This window comes from Haliaeetus leucocephalus, unplaced genomic scaffold, assembly GCF_000737465.1.
Source record: "Haliaeetus leucocephalus isolate CR32 unplaced genomic scaffold, Haliaeetus_leucocephalus-4.0 Scaffold295, whole genome shotgun sequence".
In the NCBI taxonomy this organism is placed as follows: domain Eukaryota; kingdom Metazoa; phylum Chordata; class Aves; order Accipitriformes; family Accipitridae; genus Haliaeetus; species Haliaeetus leucocephalus.
The window spans coordinates 1,494,647-1,517,797 of NW_010972731.1; the positions used below are offsets into that span (position 1 = coordinate 1,494,647).

Here is a 23,151-nt window from a genome sequence, read left to right on the forward strand (position 1 = left end):
CCCCCCATCCGCGCCGCCGCCGGATCGCCTGCTCTGGCCTCGCCGGCAGGCAGGCGCAGGTAGCCGCGCGCCGAGACGGCGCGCTCCCCGGCGTGGCTGAGGTGGGCTCGGCGGCCGAGGTTTTTTTTTCCTCGGGGGAGGAGGAGGGGGCGGCCGGGGGTCGGCCCCACGGCGTCGGGGCAGCGGGCGACCCTCGCCTCTCGGTGCTGCCGGGGGAGCCCCGGCGGTGGGCTTAGGCCGCTGGGGCCTGGCCCGGGGCTACCGCCCTCGCCGTGAGGGGCCGCCCTGGGCCGCCCTCACCGCCCGCTGGTTTCGTCTAGGCCATGGCAAAGGCCGTCTGCGTAAACGGGCACAAAAGGCCCGCCGGTGCCGGCGAGGAGGCGGGCGGACGGCAGGCAGCTCGGAAGAGGAGGAAGGCGGATGGCGGCCGCGGCCCGGAGGTGAGCAGCGAGGCCGGGCCCGGCGCCCGGGGCAGGGGGGTTGTGAGGGAAGGGCCGCAGGGCTGCGGCCGCGCGGTGGGCCTCGCTTACAGCCACCTCTTCGGGGGGGTTATTGCGGGAAAGTCGGCAAAAACGTGGTTTACTGGCAGTCTGGCTAGGGGGTTGGCTAAAGAGAGCGCCTGCGAGCAGTGGCTTAGGTTCTGCTCCGAGAAATGTGGAAAGGAACTCGTTCGGAGCGCTAGGCGCTTCCATTTAAGGAACCCTGTTGAAATATAAATACACTCTCCAATACGGCTTTTTTCCTAAACAAAGCAGATCGTGAAAGGAGCCTTGTGTCTCCTCAGCACATTCACACACCTGAAGGGTGCAGAGTTTCAACCTCATGGTAACACCTTCCTCACCCAGGTTACAGCTCACTTGGTGCCTAGTATGGGAGAAGAGCAAGCATGTCTGACCTGTGAGATCGGTTTTATTTGTACCTGATTAGCGACTGAAATCCCTGTGGTTGGCAGGTAGCCTTTGCTTGGTGAAACGAAACTTCTGCTCTTTGGTTGGGTTTTTTTGGCAAAGCTCTCATTAGGCTGTATTGAAAACAACAGTGACATGACTTATTTGTCTAACTTGGCAAGAGAGATGAGGGACTAGCAATTTCACCTGGTAATAGTAACACAGGGTAGTGTTTCTTAACTGCTTGAACCTCAAAGGCTGTCACCTCTGTTTAGCTTTCTTACCCAATGACAAATGGCTTTGGAAGTGCATCAGCTCAATGCCACGTGGGCAAGCTCTGTCAAAATTAATGAGGACAAGGCTTGTCAGTGTGGTGGGGAAAACACAACTTCTGGTAGTTGTTTATCCTGTGGGATTTGATATTCTGTAGTATTCTGTGGTCTTTTTTTCTCTTCCCCTGTATGCCGTGATGTTTTCTCATCACATAAAAAAAGAGTATCTTTAAAATTTTTACAGGCCAAAGGAGCTCCATTGGAACAGGCCATATGGTCAGTGGAGGACTCCAAAATCATGCATTCACTTACTGATTAGCTTTTAGGAGAATTTGTGCATTTAGGCTTAAAGAACTGTTGTGTTGAACTGTGTGGTACAGTCTCCACTCCATCTCGTCTACTCGATGCTTTCTCTCTGCAGGTTCTTTGGATTTTATGGAAACATTTTTTTTCCTGCAGGGGTCAGCAAACCCATCCGCCAAAACAGATCACATAATGTAAATGAAGCAAATGGGTTTCAGCAAAACCTTACATGAAGTGGCTGCATAGAACACTTGTATAAATGCCCAAAGCTCTACAGCAGCAAGTGGGTGAATGGGTGGAGAGAGGAGAACATCGTGTTTGCGAATCAAATAGCTTTAAGTCTCCTTAGTACATATATCTACTTACATTAATCTTTATTAAATAAATCTTTGAAGTTAGAGTACCTGGGTTACTGAAATATTGATAGTAAATTTAATATTAAAGTGTGATCTGAAAGGAAACTTTTGCCCATAATAAGTGGAAGAGTTATTTCAAATGTAGCTGATTGTGTCCAAATAGTTCACTTCATTTTCCATGAACTTGTGTGATTACATAAAACCTTCCTTTACTAGTGTTTCCCTTTTTACAGGAAAAGTCATCTCACTTGTCAGCAGCTTTATTTGGTGAGGACTGCGAAATCAGCCATGACCAGCTGTATGAGTTGTTAAAGTATGCAGCTTTGGGAAAATGCCACAATGCAACACAACCCAGGTATAACACATTCATATTCAGGAGTCAACCCTGTCTTGTGTCCTCACACGTTGTGAAAGGCATACCTAAAGGTATATTGGGCATGCTGGTTTTGGAATCCTTGCAATGCGGTTACCATAATGACAGCCTGTATTATGTAGATGCAGTTGTTGTTAGACTTGGCCAGAGACCAGAATTCCTCTTCTGACAAAAATTGTACCGTTTCATGGTTTTGTTTCATGCAGTTATCAAAAACTAAACAGTACTGTGGAACCGAAGAAACAAAATACCAGGTTAAAAATATGAACACGACACAAAAAAATACTAACACATTTCACATCAGATATAATTGAAACAGAGTGTTCTAGAGTGTTTTGGGAAAAATATTTTAATCACTTTGCCCTTTTTCAGGGCAACTTTTCAGCAATGGAAGGGAAAGGCTGAGGAGGGTATATAACCTCACGTGGGAAAAATATGATGAAATGTAATGAATCTTGAAATGAAACTTAAGGCAAAAATGATCCCAGTTTAGATTTTTAGTAGTGAATAGAAAATGATTTTCTGAAACTTTTTTTGATGCATTAATTCGCTAGACTGCATCACTGCAGCTGAAGTTACTCGTGTGTTCATATGCTGATGCATATAAATGAGGTAGAAATGTCTTGAAATGGTACTGCAGCAGAATTTTGCTATAACTCATTCTTTCTCTGTCTCCCATATTCTGTTGCTTCCAGGAATATGTGGCTTTTTGAGATAAGCCATAAAGCCTTTTCTCACTGAAGTAATTTGGCACTTTGCTGTTCACTGACTTAAAAGCCGGGCTGGTTCCAAGTTTGTTTTTAAGAGTGCTTTGATTTTTTTTTTTTTTTTTTTTTTTTACTGCAGCTGGTGCCGTATTTATCACCAAAGACACCTGGCTGGGGTTGTGGTTATTGTTCTACATGAAATGAGCCAACTCCATTTCTACAAATTCTATTTGCAGTTCAAACACCTCAGAAAAGTGTTCCGGCATGTAAGTCCCCAGACAGTATTGCTGTCTTCTAAACTTCTTCCAGTCCTGAAACCACGTCCCAAGGATTAATTGCAGCAGTGAAATGACTGCCTTTTCCAATAGGAAGTGGCCATCTTTGACTCACAAAGCAAGCTTATGAGAGGATCTATTTGTAGCCATTGTCAGCTCAGAACAAAGGCCAAGGCTTTGATATTAGAAACAGGTTTTCAAGACTTGATGTCTTTGAAGCCTTACAAGGTGAAAAGTGTATTGATGTTTCAGTCGTCTGACTATTATGCTTCCTGCATCTTCAGGATGCCAATGAGATTAAAAATATCTCGATTAATTTGGAATGTACTCTGAGTGAGTGAGGAGACTCTCCAATAGAGTTATGCTATCCCACTAGCTGAAAAATCTCACTTTGACTATTTGCACTTTATGTCAAGTTTCTCCCATTTCCCAAAAAGATTATGAAAAGAATTATTTTAATTTTCTGAGTTAGAAGCAATGTTTTTGAAGGAAGACTTCTAGAGAATTCTCCATGAACTGCAGCAAATGCAAATCTCAACTTAACTGGAAAGTCTGGAACTTGTTTTAGTTTCTATCAAAGAAGGTCTTGAGATTTGCCTTCTTGATCATATCAAGCAAGGCAAATCTGTCCCTTAGTACAAAGAATCCTGTATCGTCTGTCATTAAAACAGGTTTGGTTTGTGCTGAGTTTTTTTTTCTTCCTTGGGAAAACACCAAACATATTTCCACTACTTCTTTATCCATCCTCCTCTAAATTTGGCTGGTTTGGGGATCAAGAAACATCTCATTTGCTTCATATTCCTGCTTCTGTTTCAAAGTCTCTAACACATCTCTTTTTTTCAGAGATTCACATTAACACCTTGGGCTAACTTCCTAGCCAGCCTGTATGGAGAAGCAGCAAACCTGAAACCTCAAAACACTGCACAAGGTATCTTGTTTGGGTTTGCGTCATCTGTTTCAACCACAGTGATTCACTTCCAACAGTAATTTACGACTTTGCATCCTGTGCAATCCCAGTGTTTTGCTACGGTAAACTTGTTTACAAAGGAAAACGTACAGTGGCTTAAAACGTGAGACTAGTTACCCTAACTAGTTCAGTAACTCTCTGTTGGGCTTATTGTCACAAGTAAATGCAAAAAGCAGAGAGAAAGTTTTTAACATGCTTAATCCAAAATTCTGATGCTTCATTACCCATTTTGTGATTATTCTATTCTAAGATGTATCTAATAAAAGATACAGGGATATAAATCAGATTAAAGCTAAGTAGTTACTCATTTCTTAGTTTTCAGTGTTATATTGAGTAGCAAATCAAGGTAAAGCATGGGTGTGTTGACGACTGATTTCCTATTTTTACACTCTTTATAGAGGTGATTGTAATCCAACAGGCTTGTACAAAACCTGCAAGAGACTACAATGCGAACTTCACTGAAATTGTTAGAAGTATAACAAAGAATCTTGAATTCAAGTCCTAAATGGGAGAATGAACAGCTATTACTTTCAATGTATTGACAAAGTCCTCTAGCATCCTGACTGTAAACCTACTGCACAGTCACAGATCTGAGATGTCAGGTATACTTTTCTTTTAAGTGCCATCTGCAGAGAGTCACCTACAGGATAATTTAACTTTATACAGCTGTGGATTCTGGTGTCAGTTCAGTGCTTGCATCCTTGTGAGCCACACCTAGAGCACATTTTCTCCTGATAATACTTACAGGAAAGAATTTCACAGAGAAGGTAGAAAAAAAAAAAAGATAACTTCTACAGCTTACATGAAGTAACAAATGATTATGTTGTCATGCTTATAAGGCAAGTTTGTTCTCTCTATTTCTGAAAGGAATGTGAGACAGAGACACATTGTGATGTGACTTGCTTGTGAATCAGCCAGCAGTGTCAGTAGCTGAATGAGAAAAGATTCAAGTATCCTGAATATCAAGTATATTTTGTACACTGTATACATTACATAGAGTGTATATATATAATTATATATATAATGTATATAGTGTGTCTATATATATACACAATAGATGAGAGATAAACTGGAGATCTCTCTCTATATATGTATATATATGAATGGGGGGGAGAGAGAGAGAGATACAAATAAACTGGAGATAGACAGATAGATCGTTTGTCTGTCTGTCTGTCTGTCTATATCTCCAGTTTATTGGTCCAGGTAGTGTTTTCCTTTGAAATGGTGTGGCCTCTTAGTGTGCATACTAATGCAGAAAACTGACTGCAAGTAGGGAGTACTGTCTGAGCTTGACAGATGCTTCTGTATTTTACAGGTTTGACTTCCACTAGCAGTCAGTGTATTCCTAAAAGCTCAGACTTGCAATGTGATCCCATCATTCGGAAATATGGAGAAAAAAAGCGAGGCCTTACTAGCTATACTCTAACTTTAGAAGAGCAGAAAAAAAATGATTATCCCATAAAAGGTCAGTTTTTGAGGGCTTTTGTTGTTCTGGGTTGTGTTGTTCTGGGTTTTTTGGTTTTTTGTTGTTTTTTTTTTTTTTAATTTATTTTGACAGTTAGTGATATGTTTGGTCATATAAGATATGTGATGAGTTTTAGAGTAGAGAGGTCTGTTTCTTATTCATGGGTCTCTTCATTCTAGGCTCCCCTGGATGTAAGGGCTATATATATACAGAGTGTGATCAGCAGAGGACGGACAGCAGCCCCCTCTTTGGTCTGGATTGTGAAATGGTAAAAATAAATGTGTGTGCCCTTGTAAAATATAGTCAAGCAACCAGACTCCTACCAGCTATTCCAAAGTGAGCCAAGCACCCTGTGTATTTACTAAACCACTTATGACATATTAACATCTGCTGCCAGTCCCTTCATTGATGGTACCAATGCTAGTGCAGCCATGGGAAGGACTCAGGAAGTGGTTCTGGCAACAAGACAGAAATACTACCTTGAGCAGGGCAGCAGAGACCTCAGTTCTGCATTGGCTGTCGGAGCAGCAGCTGGATCTGCCAGGCTCATCAGGAATGCTGCAGTAACCCTTGAGACTGCTGTGGAATTCCTCCTCCCAGCCCTCCCCAAGGTTTGGGAAAGAAAAGATGCTTCCCTATCACACATCTTTCCTTTAGCCATCAGTTCTTCTGGCAGCATGCTGCTCCTTTAGTGCAGTTTTGACCTTGCGGAGATGCCTATTTGGCATCAGCGTTGAGTAACTAATGATACAACCTGGGCTCTGCTTTTAAATTTTACATCTTCTCTGGTGAAGATGCTCAGTGACAGCTCTGCAGTGCAGAGCACAGACTGATTCTGTGAAATCAGCACTTCTTTATAATGGTTTTCTTTGTGTTGTGCTTGCCTGTGTGTTTGCTGTGCTTATGGTGGGCATTTAACAATTAAAATGAAGCATGCTACAGTATAAAACAACTAGATATGAGTGGTAGATCTGTAAGTTGAGGAACTCCTTAGTAGTGATGCTGGCTGCAGGCAAATCGGATGTTAGCTGAGGTTTTTGAGTGGGAGCATCATGCTGATTGAACAACTGCCTCTGCTTCTTCCTGATAGTGCCTGACTGCAAAAGGAAACGAAGTCACTCGTGTCTCTTTGGTGGATGCACAGGGTCAGTGCCTCTTGAATGAACTAGTCAAACCTGAAAGCACAGTACTGAACTACCGCACCAGGTGACTTCCACATAAGTTTCTTATCTCTTCGTCTTCAAGAGCTGCAACCCTTTCAGATTAAGCCTGTTACACAGGAGCTTTCAGAAGGCTTTGGTTTGCACAGATGCCTATTGCATTTCACTCAGTGTTAAGAATACAGTTCTTGCTGTGTGATTAACATAACCAACATTATGTATACACTCTTTGCTACAGAGTGCCCATGTGGCTACTAGGCAGAAGCTTTACCATTCTGCAGTGTTCTAGGAAAAGTTCTGTTACAAATTAATGATACACAGTACAAGTTAGTCTTTATTGCTGGCTATAAAATAAGAGGGAGGGTGAGTGCAGGATTGCAGTCTGTGTCTCTCTGCTCCATAGCCAAATCTGCTGATCTGTAAAAAATGAACAGAGCAGCTCATCAGCTTGTGGGCTGGGCTCAGTATTATAACAAAAGCAGGCAAAACTCAAGCCTTGTCTTCTCCAAAACTTTGCCCGGCTTTATGTAGGAGGGGACGTGCCAATCCCCTCAGGTTACTTAGAAGCATCTCCTTCCACCATCAGTCTTGCAGTATTTCCTTACCTGTGCTATCTGATGCCAAGAACTGTATCACTTAAGAATAAGTTATACTTGAGAAACTTTTGAAACAGATGTGGTAGCACTCATAGCAGTTTAATACACCTGCAGTATATCCTCTTACAGTAAATAGCATTCTGTCATTAGTTACACTGAATTCATATTTTACATTCTCTGCTTGTAATATTCTCCAGTAGGTGCTGTTGCTAATGTGTTGCTTTTACCTCATCCAACTTCTGTTTTGAAGATTCTCAGGAATCACAAAGAAAATGCTTCTTCCAGTGAAAACAAGACTGTCAGACATCCAAACCAGACTAAAAAAAATCCTTCCCCATGATGCAGTATTGGTGGGTCATTCTCTAAATGCTGATCTTCAGGCTTTGGAAGTGAGTATGCTTTTAAGAGTATTTTTCCCAAGCCTGTGATACTCATTTCAGACCTAGAAACTCTAAACAATTCCTTTTTTTATTAGTGAACACTTGTTAATTGCTTTTTATTATGAATTGCCTTATGTCTGTAAGGATTTGAAAGGGAAAGACTCTCCTTACATCTATAAAACTTGCGAGGGGCTGTTCAGAACCCAAAAGGAAGGAAGTAGCGTGTCCAGACACAGATATGGTTGCAACGTCTCTACTTCAGCCAGATGCTTCTGATAGCTCTGTCATGGGAAGAACTGAAGTCCTTCCTGTATTTAATTTAACCAACCTAAAATGCTTGAATCATAATTAATCTTTCTAACCCAATCTAGGTCTTCCGAATAGAGTGTTAGAAAGGAGAGTTGGGCTTGTTTCATTATTCCCATCTGCTCTCTTGTTGTGGACCAGTTATCTATCGTGTGAAACTGGCAACTGAAGTGAGAAGGCAGAGACACATAACAATGGGATTACTGCCCAATTCTATATGACTGCCGCTCATAAATTAAACTGGTGATGTTTTCTCTCTTCCAGATGATCCACCCCAGTGTTATTGATACTTCATTGCTTTTTGCCAGAAATGAAGGTCGAAGATTTAAGCTAAAATTTCTAGCCAAAGTTGTTTTAGGGTAAGAATATTACTGTATTATCATAGGAAATATTAGAAACTGTCACGGTGGGTTATAGGATCTTGCTCTTCCACTAGTAGCATCAGAATTTTTTTTATTTTTTTTTTAAACCAAAATTCAAAAGAAAGGAGCAGGCTGTGCAAATAGACACGGTAAAGAAGAATTTACTGCCTGCTTGAAACATCAGGCAGCATAATAAATTGGCTTGTCTTTGAGCAAGCAGAGACGCTGTGACCCAACCAGATTTGAGTCCTAGCAAAAGTAGCTTTTCTGCAGGTAGCAGTACCAGTGTATCAAATTGTAGAGCCACAAAGACACTCTGGCTCACACAAAAGAGATCTGTTGCAGTTAGGGAGAAAGCAAGGCTAATGTGTGAAAGAATGATTCACTGACTTAATCATATTCCTCAGTGTACTAGCTACCACTGGATAGTATGTCTTAGAGATACAGTTCTCACCATTCACATAGTGAATATTAATACTCTGCAGTGCCAAACTTCACTGAGTTGGGTCGTTGGTCAAGGAAGAAGTAAAATGAAAAATAGTCATGCATCAGAGTACTAAGTATTAGCACTGCTTCTGTCAAAGCCGGTAAATGGTGTTTTGCTCAACATTGCAAAAACATTTCTTGCAGTAACTTTTGGGAATATTTCACAAGAATGCTGCTACACAGAACTGAAATCCTTTTTGGAGAAGGGAAAGATATTTTGCCTGAAAAGGACCCAGTTTAGAAAAGACAGGATGTTGGTCAGTGTGGAAAAACAGATAACCTGCCTGTACACCTAATTTTGATGCCCTAGGAAGGAGATTCAGTGTGAACAGAAGCTTGGGCATGATCCTGCAGAAGATGCTAGAGCTGCATTGGAATTGGCTCAATTCTTTATTGAGCAAGGACCAGCAAAGGTAGCTATATCTAATTAAGATTTCTGTCCTTAATCACAGAACGTACAATTGTGCTTATGAAGGAAAAAAAACCACATTCCTGCCCATCCTCTTGTTGATTTAAAAGAGAAAATGGAGCTGTGATAGAGGCCTCAATTTTGACAGCTTATTACTTTCAGCATATATGCAGGTATCTTAATAGCCTGAGTATTGCCAGTGTTCCAGTACTCAAACACTGACATGAATCAGCATTGCTGCTGATCTTGAAGAATGGATTGGGTAGAGAAGGATTGAGACACTTCCAGCCTACGGGAATGCCTGTCATTTTTCCAGATGAAAGAAGTGAGAGACCTTGTATGTTGTGGTAGTGATTCAGCTGGTTTTATGAGTCTCTTGCTTGTGTCGTTGGTTTCCGAGAGAACTTTTTTTGGAGATGATTGCTGGTTGATGCTGCGAGTACTGCATGCTTGAAAATTACAACAGAAAATAATAAGACAAGAAATTAATGCCTGTTTTTCTTCACTACTCTGGAGTGTGCCTAGATGAGTCATAGAGAAAGCGTATGCTTTTTGGTTAGCTACAATTAGCTCAGATGAAAGCCAACTACTAATCTTTTTCCTTCCCCAAGGTAGCAGAACTAAACTTGGAGATGCTTCTGACAACTGAAAAACTGGCTGAGGTTTCACAGAAAAAAGCTGTGTTACAGCCACAAGGATGCAGGGTCCAGAAACAGTTGAATGAGCCTCCACATTTATCCAAACCATGGTAATAAGATTCTCAAATATGCATGTTTTTCCTTCTGTTGAATCCTCAGTAAAATCAAAGAAGTGCGTTATGTTTTTCAGAAGCCATCAGGGTCTTCAGAGACACCCAAATAATTGTAGCATAGCACTGAATAACTTTCAGAAGTTGCATCTTAAATTTCACAAAGCATTTTCTATGCTTCTTTTGATGTTGAGGACAAGAATATTCTTTCAGATTTCTTTAATGAACTGTATAATTTTTCTCTGACAAGCACTTCTTGAAAGCTTTTAATTCACCATATTGATAAGTACTGTGATTCACAGCTTTTCTCTCTCTGCTAGTTTTTTAGACTGCTTGCAGGTGACTGGCCAAAAACCCCTCCTTTTGGGCAGACAGGAAATGGACTCTTCTGGCCTGTGTCAGAGTAACCTGAGCACTTCAAACAAACAGGTGAATGGACTTAGAGTGGGTTGGTCTAAGCAAGCATCAAAGTAATATCAAAGTTCTTCTTGTTCTGGGGGTGGGTAGATGAGTCCTATTTTAAAAAGCTGACTGACAGTACTGTTAGCAATGGTGTTAATACCGCGTTAGCTAGATCCATTTTAACATTTTGGAAATAAGCTTTGATCCTCTACATCCTCTCATGACTCACTGAAGAAGAATTTCTGCCTGAGGGCTTCCTTGGACAATAATGAAAATTAAAGTTGAGAATTAAGTTCAATAGCTTTGTTTCTGATCCTTTGCAGTACAATTGTCTTGTACCTCTTTGAGCCTTGTACACTCTTTTCCCTCCAGATTCTTCAGAGGGCCTTAGAAGATGTTCCCCTGTCCACATTCAGTATCATTCAGTTCAGTTTGGGTCCAGAGTACCTTGCATCTCACCTTCTTGCTGGACTTTATGAAAAGGTACTATTTTTTTTGAAAATAGTCTTCATTGCTGAGCTTAGAAAGAGACATTATTTATCTGGAGGCACCAAGTAGTTAGTTCCTTTGCTTTGTGAAGTTCCTTCTCTAATCTGTGTTCCTACAGGTGAGAAGCAAGCTGACTGACATGCTGACAATTTATGCAGGTCCTTTTGAAGAAAGCTTTTGTCTGAAGTCTGTGAAAAAAGAATTTGGGAGATGTGGACCAATCCAGTCCCTTACAGTGGTAACTGAAACATACCAGGTGAGGAGGACTCAAAGCGTTAAGCTTGCTGACAGGCATGGAAGGCCCAAGTAGTCTCTTGGAAAGACATGGAGTAGAACCACTGAAATATCAGTTATTCTGTTTGGGTTTTTTTTCTGGTGGTTTAGTCATCAGCTACAACAATTCAGGGTATCTAAAAGCTGTTCCACACAATGACAAGAATAAACACAGCTCATGTGGCTTCACTGTGCTGTTCATGCTAAAGGGCTTTGAGCATTGGAGAAGCTGAGATTTTTTTGTCCCTCTCGAGAGAACTGATAAGCTAAGGCCTTTAATGGCAAAAAAAAAAGGTTGGTATTAATTGAGGAGCTAATTGAAGGTTGTTTTTTAACAGCTATGGTGTATGGAGTGTTACATATATTACCCTGAAACCTTTTTATATTCTATTTTTAAAAGAAAACACAACTTAATATATTGAGACCTGACTTTTTAAAAGGGAGGGCTAACGTGTCTTATTGATAAGCCTGAACTATCTTATTATTCTGTTTCAAGCCCTATGTCTGTATCCAATACGAAGTGCTGGAAGCTGCCCAGCTTGCTGTGGAAAGCTTAAATGGAGCTGAGGTAGCAGGATCCTGCATTAAGGTAAACAATGCAAACAGCAAAAGTCTAAGTTATGTTGAGCACAGGAACAGCATCCAATATGTCTCTCTTAACATCTACTTACAGCATAGCGTCTGGGTAAATGCTGGCTGGTTGTGCTGTTGCCATCTCCCTGTCCCTGGACAATTCAGAGCCACTGGCAGAAAGGAAATGGTTATAGCCCTCTTTTTTCCTTTCTGCCTGTCAGCAGAAGAGAGGTTAGAAAGCATTCTGACCTCCAACTGCAGCTTTAAAAGGAAGAGCCAAGTAACAGTGTGTTAAAATGCCATATACAAAGTATGGTGTTCTTAATTTTGTAGTGTTTCTGCATTACAAACATCTCTCTTCCTTTTTCATGATAATTAAGTTAGCCTTCATTAGTTGTATTTTTTTCAAGGGAGGAAAAATAGCCTGTCAACTTCGGTTAATAGGAGAAAATAATTTAAAATAGAAGCTCAGAACACAGCTGCTTGGGCTGAAGTGCTGTGTTTGTTCCTGCTGAATCCACCCAGGTCCAGAGACCCATCACTGCAGCAATGCTGGACTGTGATGTTTGGATAAAGGAACTAGAACTGGACGTAGAAAATGAAGGTGTGATTTATGTGGCGGGTCTAAAGGAGTCATTAACAGAGACGGACTTGCAAGAAGAATTCAGCCAGCTGAAAGACCTGGAAACACTGTTCCTGCCAAAGGATCTCCAGAGTGGAAAGCACAGGAACTGCTGTTTCCTCAGTAAGTAGCTTCACATACAGCCTGCTTATTTCCTTCAAATAAGCTTATTTAGCAGCCCTTGGGACTTTGCGCAGACACAGCAAGAGCTACTGAAACTCATGTATGCTCAAAGTGATGGTATTTAAAATACTCCAGTAAAAGTATGTATTGTTTGGTGGAGCAGTTTACAGCTAAATATTTAAAAGGAAAAAAAACTGCGTAAAAAAAAAAAATCTTTACTTAGAAAAGTTCCAGGATAGTTCATTGGCTCCAGTATCTCAACATGAGGACTGGCTACTGTGCAGCTTCACACAGACAAGTAACCACCTCTAAAAAGGTGAGGCAAACAACTGGATGAGTGCTGTTGCAGTCAATTGGCGTTTCTATAGTCTGATGTTTACCTGTAGCAAGATGACGATCTGCTTGCTGCAGTGATTTCAGTTTCTCATCTCCCTCCTGCTCCACACCTTTAGCCCTGCCCTACGTGTGCCAAGGAACAGGGGAGCAACATCACTGCCCAAGCATGTTCCCCTTCTCTTTGTGTTTCAGAATTCCAGAAATCACAGAGTGCTCTGGATGCCCTTGAAGTTATAAATGGATGGACTGTGAAGGGTAGCAAACTGAGAAGTAGGAACGCTCTTGCTTCAGGTCACCTCTGGAGATGGATTTGGCAAGTGAATCACAGCAATGGGAAGCAAGGAGGAAACATCTTACATGAGAAAATGGAGCAACTGTCTGACTCTGTGAGTTTAAGGCTAGGCTGATGTTCATCGCAGTTAGTGAGGACGTATTGCCCTGGGAACCAGGAGTGATAACTTTGAGCACTTAGGTGCAGAGCTGCATGTAACAGAAGGGTTTCCTTGTGCTGGAGCAGAGAGGCTGCCAAGGATCAGTTCCCACAAGGCAGTTTGGAGAGGTCATACCATGTGAGATAAGGTGATGTTTGCAGGGTACTCTATAACCTTAAAACCAGCATAGCTGCTCAGGGCAGCAAGTGATGCTACACAGGAACTGAAGCTTACCACCTGAGAGCAGACAGAGCAATGTACAGGTGTAGCAAGTGGTATGAGAGTCAGAGGGAGAGGTGACCAGTTGTGTAGCCGTACAGGAAAGACCAGCTCCAGTTGCAGCTCTCATTTTTACTGGAGGAGGCTGCAGTGCTATTTGAGTAGGGCATGTGGTTCTCCCTGCTGCTGTCCTCACCTGTTCAATCCCTGACACTGCCCAAGGGTCCGTCTTGCCACATTCACTTTTAAGTGTGATTGCTGCAGATCTGCAGATGAGTGGGGGATTGTAATGCTTATATTCTGTTATGCAGGAGCAGGATCTAAGGAAAAAGGTGAAGAAGTTAGACCACCATATCAAAAAGCTTTATAGAAGTCTCCAGAATAACACCCTGTGCATAGTTCTCTTCCCTGGAGTGAACAGGTAACTTGCCACCTATTTTGCAAAGAGCCAAAGAAAATATATAGCAAATTATTTTTATCTTAATCTATTAAAAATTAAAACCCTGCACAAGGAAGTGAAAGCCTGAGAGAAGGCCTGAACAAGCTGTTGTACTTATTCAGTCTGACTATCATGTTAGGCCAATAAAACCTCAACAGTAAGTTCTGCCCATAAGCCATGCCTGATCCAGAACAAGCACAAGTGCTGAAACCACTTACGTAGCTGATGGTCCAGATTAGCAAGGCTGAAGTACACAGTGTTGATTAATTATACAGGTCTTGTCAGTTCACCTACCTTCCCCTGTTGGATGTTTCATCCCTATTGAGAACAAGGTAAGTTTTATGTGCCCATGAGAAAATTGAGCAGAGTTTCTACAGCAGCCACTCTTTGGAGTGGTTTTGTTTGTTTGTTTTTAAAACTACCTAACTGCTGCAGCCAAGGCATCATCTACCAGTTGTTGTCTTGTGGTACCCTGATGTACGTGCTTCAGCCATAGCTGATCAAGGAGGTGGTTCATGCACTTGTTCTTATGTGAGGGACACAAGTGGAATAAACATTTTCACCAAGTGCTTAAGCTTTCATAGGAAGGAGCATGTCCGAGAGTTGAGCTGGGCTTCAGTGCTAATATCAGGGATGCTTCCAGATGGGGTGGGCTTCCTGCATTTCAGACCCTGGGGCCTGAACTGCCACAGTCACTCACTGCTTAATTATTAAACAGAAAGGTTAAATCTTTCCCAGGCAAGGCCCTAGTTACTGAGTACATAATTCAGCAGTCTTCTTTCTGTTCTCTCACTGTGTCACTGTTCAGACAGTCAAATAAAGGTCACATCTCCCCTTGCTTTTCTTCAGTTGCCCTTCAACAGATGGCGTACCATTCCTTGTGGAGACAGAAGACATGCCCTGAAATAGAAGCAGGAAAACAGAGCTGCTTGGCAGCATCTCTTCTGCCTGGCAGGGCAGCCAGGCCAGGTTCCCCTCTCTTGCTTGCAAAGCTTCCTGTGAGGAAGCATGATGCTGTATTATCCTCTGCACCAAACAGCGTCCCTAGAAGGGAGATGCATCCCAAGCCAAGCATATATTTAGGCTTAATGCCAGTGACAATCCGTTTCAGCAAAGTTGCATGCCAAGGGCTGCTCTTGGTGTGATTTGCTCTAACTGTCAATTTCTAACTTTTTAAAAAAATATATATATAATTTTTTAGGTTTTGGGGTTTGTTGTTTTTTTTTTTTAAATAATTTGTCTTCTTAAGTAAAGATCATTGAGCTGTTTTCCACCACACTAAAGAATGATAGCATATAAAATGAGACAGCAGCAATTCCTAATTAGAGAAGTGGTGGTTGCATGTAGCCATATGTAAATGGTTTCTTGCACAAGCTCAGTATCAAATACTGCCTTGGTTTAACTCAGCCATGGGGGAGTCCTGAACTGAGTGCTAACTTCTGCGGGCAGTTTAGTAGTGCATGTGGTCCTTTGATCATCGGCTCTTTCTTCTGGGCTATAATCAAGTCAGCTTTTACATTTCTGAGCAATTGTTTGCCTCTTCTCTACACCACTGTAGCACCTCAGTTACTTTGCATACTAACCTGTCAGCCCACTGGAGAGGTTTGAGGAGAGGACAGCTGTGGAGTTACAGTCCACACCGTCTGTCTTCTGCAGCAGATTCACTGGTGGTCTCAGTGGGTCCAAATTTACTTTTCAAGGGCCATCTCAAAGTAGCCTCACTTCATGCATGCCTGTTGTCTCACATCACCAAGGGCTATGAATTCCACTAGCAGACCAGGTGGATTCAGGAGTTTGCATCCACAAAGAGCCTATAGAAGCCCACAGAGCCTGGCTCACATCTCTCAGGCTGCTGAGTGGGTTGGAAGGGAGCTCCATCCTAGGCTTGGAAGAGGTTTCTTGCCAAGTGAGGTTTCTGTATTACTGTTTGCCGGAGGACTGACAGTCCAGAGGAGGCTTCTTGATTAAGAAGAATGCCAAATAATTGTTGGGTGCGGGGAGAAAAAAAACCAAACAAACCCAAAACACAAAAAAAACAGTTTTTCAGCCTGCTGACCCTGAAGGTTGCAGGCTTTGCACTACTAGACCAGCAAGCTTATGTGCATCAAGGCTACCCTGAGCAGAAATAACACACCTCTTGTTTCTGTTGCAGCATGCATGGATCACAATCTGGCCTTGGTCTGATGGGAATAAAAGATGATGGAGGGAGGAGTGCTTGTTAAACTGCCAAGTTTTTAAGCAAAGTCTTTTGTTAACATATTTTTAATTACTTTAAATATTGATGTCTTTGTAAAGATCTCTTACCATAAGAACAATAGGCTTTCACTCTGTATCTTTTACAAAGCCTAAAAATAAAAGCTATTCAAAACATCTTAAAGCACAAAACCTTTTCCATTAACCCATCTTGCTGTGGCAATTTTCCTTGGCAGTGGGTGAGCTAGGCAAGTGCTTAGGAAGAGCTGGGGGCAAACCAGGGGGAGTGTTGCATAAAAGCCGATCAGTATTGGCGAGTAAGATGTAACCTGGCAAGTCGTTCATTGCCGGAGACTGATGTACCAGCTGGGTTGTCTTCACTGAAACATTGCAGGCCATAAACCAGCAAGCCAAGTTAAGGTAGTACCTGCAGCAGCTGCTCAGCAGTTAAAAGCTGTTCTCAGGAATTGTTTGGATTTCTGGAAATGTGCTGTGCCAGCTCTGAAGCAGAGTCGTTGCCTCCTTTCTGGGAAAGTACAGTACTTAGTCCATGGAAAGGAGGAATTGGTGATTCATACTTCTTGGACAAACTCTACTTTCTCCTCCCTCCCTGATCCCCCCCACCCCACCCCTCACACACAAAAAAAGAAGAAACAAGAGAAGTTACAGTGTGGCTGTGGGAGGGGCAAGGGCCATTTTAAAGAAAGCACACCTCTCTGCGAACTTCATACATCATCGCTTTCAGCAGGGAGATGGAAGTGCAGTGTTGCACTAAGACTGCACTACCAGCAGTAGCACGAGGTCACTTGCAACCTGACAGCTTGCAGCTATTGCCACGTAAAATAAAGGCTGCTTGAGCATCTCTTGTTAATATATGGAATTTCCAAGCATGAGGATGCCTAGGAGAGCTTTCAGCACTCAGAAAAAAGAAAAAGTTTGTTACAAGGTTTGAATACGAGATGAAGGATTTCTTGATATGAATTAGAATAGGCTGAGATAAAGTTGAAATAGTTATTATTCCAGAAATTATTAAATACAGCTGATTGATTGATAGAATATTTACACCCTCCTACTTTCCAATCCCAAGTTCCCTGTGCTGGGAACTTGAGCAAAAAGCAGCTAGTGGCGTAGAAGTCGGGAGTTGCTGCGTGGAGGAGGCAGGCAAAAATATGGGCACAGGAGAGAAAGGCAAATGCAGCGCTAGCCCAGAGGCAGCACTAGTGGGCAGGTAGTAGATGCTCATGTCGGTGTTGTTCATACCTGAATTTAAAGCCTCCAAAACTCCTGAAATGAAACTGATTATTAAGATGAACACAGCCAATTTTTTTCTTTTAAAAGTACTCTACCCCCTCCAAGCGAGCCTGGCATCCTTTGGCTGTGGCTATTGCAAACTGGGATAAGCATCAACATCAGGGCTACTACAAAATGTGAAAGGGAGTCAGTCCCTTCACCCAGCACTGCCAGTCCCCACTGCTGACCCCAGCCCAGCAGAGACCACAGGGTCAGGCAGCTCAGTGGAAGGGGGTGAATGGCAGACTGACCTCAGCACTCATCCCTCTGTAAGAATACGCTCCTGTTAAGACTGTTCACATACAGCATCTCCCTGTTGTAGATGCTTGCACTGCAAAGGTGAAAAAAACCAGCTAGTTTTCATTCCACGCACTTAAAAATTATGTGGTCACCTCCCCGCAAGGACTAGGCAGGATTTAGTAAGCATCCAGGATTCCTGCTTGAGAAACTCTGGAGATGACAAATAAAAACTAGCAAGAGTCCTATTTATAGGCATGAAAAAATAATTAATTTGTCCCCTTTTAATTGAAAATGTAAAAAGGACTTCAGCTTTAAATAAGACATTTTGTACAAAGCTTGAGCACAAAAAAGTGAACACCAACGTGTCATTATGTAAACACCACAAATGTTACTCATTTGTTCAGTAATGCACAGAACACCGTGCAAGTTCCCTTTCCAGTGGATTAGATTTCTGTAGCTGTTCCCCTCCCACCCCTCAGATCTTACTGGAATACAGGAAACCCAGAAGCTTTGGAACATTTACAAAGCTACAGTAGTCAGGATACATTGTGACTAAAGGATTTTTTTTTCTTTAAGGGATTGGTCATTTAAATATACAGAAGTACAATAATCTCACAGGTAAATGAATGGCAGCTTGGATTAGAAAAAGCACCAAAATATTTAATATACATCTGGCACAAATTCCACAAGAAGTCAGTAATGGACAAACCAATGCTTTGCTTATAAGAAAAGAAAAACCTCAGACTGCACTTAATGCTCTTCTTCCAAAAGGGACACGACAAAAACATTGCACTCAGGATTGCTATCAAGTAAAGACGACCTTCTTATTACAACCTATTTGCATTGTGCCTTAGATCGCACATTCTATAAGATGCTGTTTCCATTCTGTTCCAGACAACAATGGTGAGCAAAATGGTAAAACTACAAACCAAATGGGACTCAGTAGATGCATCATCTTGAATTTCTCCCACTTTTCCTCTAGATCACAGTTTCAAATTTGGCCACGTCCCTTTAAAAAAAGATCCTACAGGAAACAGAATTTACTCCAGCCATTTTCAAGCATTACATTTCCACAGCACTTCTGATACTGCTGCCCGAAAGAGGAAGCACCGGTCTGTTCCAAGACAAGCAATACATTCATTGTTTCCCAGAGCAAGAAAATTGGATCATACATGGTTATCTCTTGGGTAAGTCCGAAAAGGCAAAAACCACTCCTGACACAAAGAACGGCAGATTCGATCCTATCCACCCTTGCTGGTTTTCTGAGGAACTGAGAGATTGATCAGCTAGTTGTATTCACACGTGAGTCAATGAAAGCCACACGAAGGTGTGCTCTCATTATTTCCTTAGAATTTGTTACTTCTCTGGGAGCACACGCTTATCAAAATGCATTCCTTCCATAAAGGGCAACTTGAGGCTAAACTGGGGCCTCAAGATCCACAAGCAAGTACTCCAAGAAATCCAGCTGGGTCAACTAGCTCTCCCAGGCTGACCCTTCTCCTCCACGCAGCCTGTCAAGGACTTGCAGTTGCTTCATGCCCTCGAGACCAGCCAGTACAAACCCCAGTTGCGTTGGGTCAGGACCTGATCCTGCCAAGTTGCATCCACGGCTCTTGGAACTCGAGTCACTCGGCAACTGAGTGACTCCAACTCCAACCACTCCTGCCAGCCCATCTCCTTTTTTTAAAGACTATTTTAACTTACAGATAAGAAAGCAAGCATATTTTTAAGATAACTGTTTAGTGTGACTTAAAAAGTCACAACTTCAAAATATTAAGCACTACTCTGTGAAGTCCTCTAACGTGTAATACATATGGGAGTATAAAAACAGCAGCCAGCCTTCAGCTCCACTGATCCTCTGTGCAGGTTTGCCACCTCTGGTCACACGATCTCCCCACTCATGGGCCCAGAGAAGAGCAAGAGTCAGCAGTTGTAACTGCATAAAATGGCGACATTCAAGTAAACACACTGCTTCAACAGTAGGCAACCTTTAGTCCAAATATAATTTACGGGGGGGGGGGGGAAGCACTTTACAGCAAGAACATTGGAGACAGATGTTTTTTTCTGTCCGTGTGTGAAATGACATGTTATCCGGAAAGGGCTTATCTGAAGAGTGCAATTACGCAAAGATAGAAGCTTTTTAAAAATAAAAAAATGGTATAACCTCCAGAACCTGTTGGATTTTAAAACCTAACTACAGAAAGACTGAAGATTGCAACAGTAGCAAGGAACCACTGTAAGGTCAGTGATTTAAGGCAAGCTGTTAGCAGGACTAGTACGTTCATGCTCCTCTTACCTATTGCCTCACACGTCCCCCCCGTCCTCTTGAAATATGTGCCCTACAGATAGTGCAAGAGGCCACACCCCAAAAGCAGCCCTCAAACTGGAAGAAGAATCTTGTAGCAACAGTTGCTACAGCATAACATCTATTTGCAATTTGCAATGACAGTAACTGTGTTGTAGTTTTCTTTGGGGAAGGAAAGAAAGGGACACAGATGTGTTGCATGAAAAAGAGACACCACCTAAATGCATTCATGAATACAACTGAGCACGGAAGCCACTCTGGCATCCCCAGTACACTTGAGAATGCTCCAGCTTTGCTCAAGCGTAAGGGTTTTATCCTGAGCCAAGATTCTGACCTCAGGGAGGAAAAGGACATGTGTAGCCTTTACACTTTTGCAGCTCCAATCTTTGCTGGGTGTTACAGGTCCAGTCCAACAGGGAAAACACAGTATTTTTAATCAAAATACACTCATGGCACTGCATCAGGTGGGTTCCTAAAGTTTTTCAAGGGCAAATGAAAAGCTGATGACTCCCTTTTGGGGAGCAGCTGCTCCATCTTCAATTTATTGTCAGTACAAGTAGCCTGACCAGGGAAGAGGATGTGTGATGATAAAAGCCCCTGAGCCATGTGCAATGTAGCTCTAGTAGGTTACTCTATTGCACTCCCAAACTAGCACCCAGGGGGACCGACACTTTTGTTTGCAGCTTGACTTGGCTCCCTTTCAAAGGGTCAATTGCATGCAGATTAAAAGCAGTATACCAAAAAGTATGGCAAATAGATAATACTTAACTTGGGTCAATTAAAAAAAATAGATTACTTATCCAGGCATAAAATCCTGGGAGAAAAGGATAGTAACCTTAAACTATTCAAGTCTAAGAAAAAGAGGTAGAGATACCTATGTACTTCATGGTGAAGGAGTTACAGCCTTCTGTCTTACAATTTCATGTGTTTCACTTCAGTTGGCAATATAAAACCAAAGATTCAATCTTCAATAGTCCAGAGAGAAAATGTTAACACTGGTGGTTTTGTTTGCACACGACAAAATTGAAGCAGACACTTAGCTTTCAATACTTATTTGAAAAAATATTTATGTTTTGTTGTATATTGAAACACTACCCTGAAAAATTTTGAGTTTCAGGTTAAGCATCTTCCTTTTTAATATGAAAAGGTAAATTCACATGCACACATTTCGAGCAGAATGAGCTCAAGGGAAGAACCGGGTGCCCAATTTACTGAGGATCTTCTAAAAAAGGATCACACTGCAGAACACAAGGCTGCAAGACCCAGAAACTCACAATAACTATTATTTCCCAATGAATGGGAATGATGTAACCTCAGCCAGCAAATTACATCATGATCGAGGTGGCTATTAACTACGTGGTGTTTCTTTAACTTTGGTGGGCTTTTTTTTGGAAACAAGGCTTAGAACTGTAAGGAAGATACTTAAGTGTCATGAAAATACTAAGGTCACTAGTCAGTGCACAGCCATGTCTGGGAACCACAGGTGACAGGCTAGTCCTGGGATCCATGGGTTCTTCAGGCTCTGACAGACATGCAAAGAGTGAAGTAAAAGTCACACAGGCAAAGCTGCTGCTGTCCCCAGCACTTTGAACCCTGCACCTGACAGCTGCCCTGCCCTCAGGAAAAGGGGCTGCATCTATTTGCAACCAACCCCAAGTCACTCGCTCGTCAGCAGAGCTCTTAAATGTGCTTGGCTGAAAAGCTGTAGTGGTTCAGAGGCTGATTCATGAGCAGATCTGCCCTGCCAGCCTGGGGAAGGCAGCGCTTGGCAGACCAAACTGCCACAGGCTTCAGCTGTCTGATTTTATGCCACCTGCCCCACCTTCATTTATTTTTCCTGTGGTTCTTTCATACGATTGCACAGTATTAAAAAGCTATAATTCTCCATATAGAATAGCACCAGCAGCAAGTAAACTCACAATTCAGCGTTCAATTTTAATTAATTTCCTCGGTCATGTTTTATGGCCGGCTATGGGCAGAATCTTTCAAATCCTTACTTGAATCAATAAATAGTCTTTGACCTCAGAAATGCACCCACACAAGTAAAAATTAGCACAAGTAAGCCTCCAGTTGATCTGGGAGCCAAATTTTAAAGGTGTTGCAAACTATAATATGGCGCAGGTGGTCAGTGTTTTATTACTAGGGACTAAAGTTTACAGGAGTTGTATTTCTTTGCGTATAAGGGAAGGCAATAAAATGCCACAGAGTGTGGATGTCAGACCAGTTTTCCAGTATATTACTATAACTATCTATATAGTTTTCTATAGTTATTTATCTCAAGTTGCAGCAGATTCACTACATGCATAAAGTTTTCTAATGCATACTCTAATTAAAAAAAAATTAAATAGCTGCAATGGTTTCAAGGATTTCATCAGCATCACTGCTCACTACAGTGCTGTGCCCTATACAATAAAGATTTAAATTATATAAAAATGAAAGCGTGAATGTATTTGGCCTGTTCCACAGATATTCACAGTTTAACTATTAAACAAGCATATTTTCAGAGGCTCCGGTATTGTTAAAGACTTCTCACAAACATGTACAAACCCCCACTCCCACACAGGTACACCAGCATTACAGAGTACGGTCTATTCTCGTTTAGGATCATAAAATCACCAGACAATCCAAGGGAAGGTCTGACACCCTCTCTCACTTTCAGCACTGCCAAAGAATTGCACCTTCAGCTCCCGGTTCAGGAGTTTAAAACTGATACAGGTCTGGTTGGCATTCTGTAAATGGTAATTAAAAAAAAAAAGTTAGGCTAAAAATAAATGGTACTTTGCTAGATATATCATTTGGCTATTTTTGCAGGTATTCTACCCAATGGATGGAGTTGCTTCTGCTAGGCTGAAAGCAGCAGAACAAGAGCAAGGCTGTCCTCTTGTACTGAAAGCATGGGACTTCAGCCACTGAGAATCCTATGTCCTTTCCCTAACAGGAAATAAGATTTTCCATTCCTGTATATTCACCACCACCACCTTTAAAAAGAAGCTGTATTACGTTTGATACACTAAAACGGCTAAGCCTTGATGTGCTACGGGTTGATTTTCTTACTGCTATCCACATTCAGACCACTAGATAAACACCTTCCTTAAAGAGCTCTATCCCTCATCCTTTGGAACTGCTGCAGTTTAGCATATTAATCAGTAGCAGCCACTGCCACA

General features: G+C 42.0%; 1 protein-coding gene across 7 annotated transcripts; it reads left to right on the forward strand.

The window, feature by feature from the left end:
* Nucleotides 1-39: 39 nt before the first annotated feature.
* LOC104833493 (putative RNA exonuclease NEF-sp) lies at nt 40-23,151 on the forward strand. 7 transcript variants are annotated; one of them, XM_010570175.1, is made up of 20 exons: nt 40-101; nt 321-440; nt 2,052-2,173; nt 3,038-3,164; nt 4,017-4,101; nt 5,456-5,605; nt 5,785-5,873; nt 6,696-6,811; nt 7,612-7,750; nt 8,312-8,406; nt 9,206-9,308; nt 9,916-10,052; nt 10,355-10,481; nt 10,827-10,937; nt 11,062-11,199; nt 11,713-11,805; nt 12,315-12,534; nt 13,063-13,256; nt 13,832-13,941; nt 18,665-23,151. In XM_010570175.1, the coding sequence occupies exons 2-20, from the start codon at nt 324-326 to the stop codon at nt 18,765-18,767; spliced, it is 2,376 nt and encodes a 791-aa protein (XP_010568477.1). In that variant the 5' UTR covers nt 40-101; nt 321-323; the 3' UTR covers nt 18,768-23,151. The 7 variants fall into 7 exon arrangements, 6 of the variants coding, with proteins under 6 accessions (XP_010568477.1, XP_010568478.1, XP_010568479.1 ...); XR_774522.1 differs by lacking the exon at nt 40-101 and having other exon boundaries at nt 256-440; nt 18,665-18,869; nt 22,799-23,151; XM_010570179.1 differs by lacking the exon at nt 40-101 and adding an exon at nt 753-952 and having other exon boundaries at nt 382-440.

Bases quoted from the DNA above. Each gene is read 5' to 3' on its own strand.
- LOC104833493 (XM_010570175.1), top strand. From the start codon at position 324: ATGGCAAAGGCCGTCTGCGTAAACGGGCACAAAAGGCCCGCCGGTGCC. The intron at 3,165-4,016 runs GTAAGTCCCCAG...TCTTTTTTTCAG, and splicing joins TCAGAAAAGTGTTCCGGCAT to AGATTCACATTAACACCTTG. The intron at 5,606-5,784 runs GTCAGTTTTTGA...TCTTCATTCTAG, and splicing joins AAATGATTATCCCATAAAAG to GCTCCCCTGGATGTAAGGGC.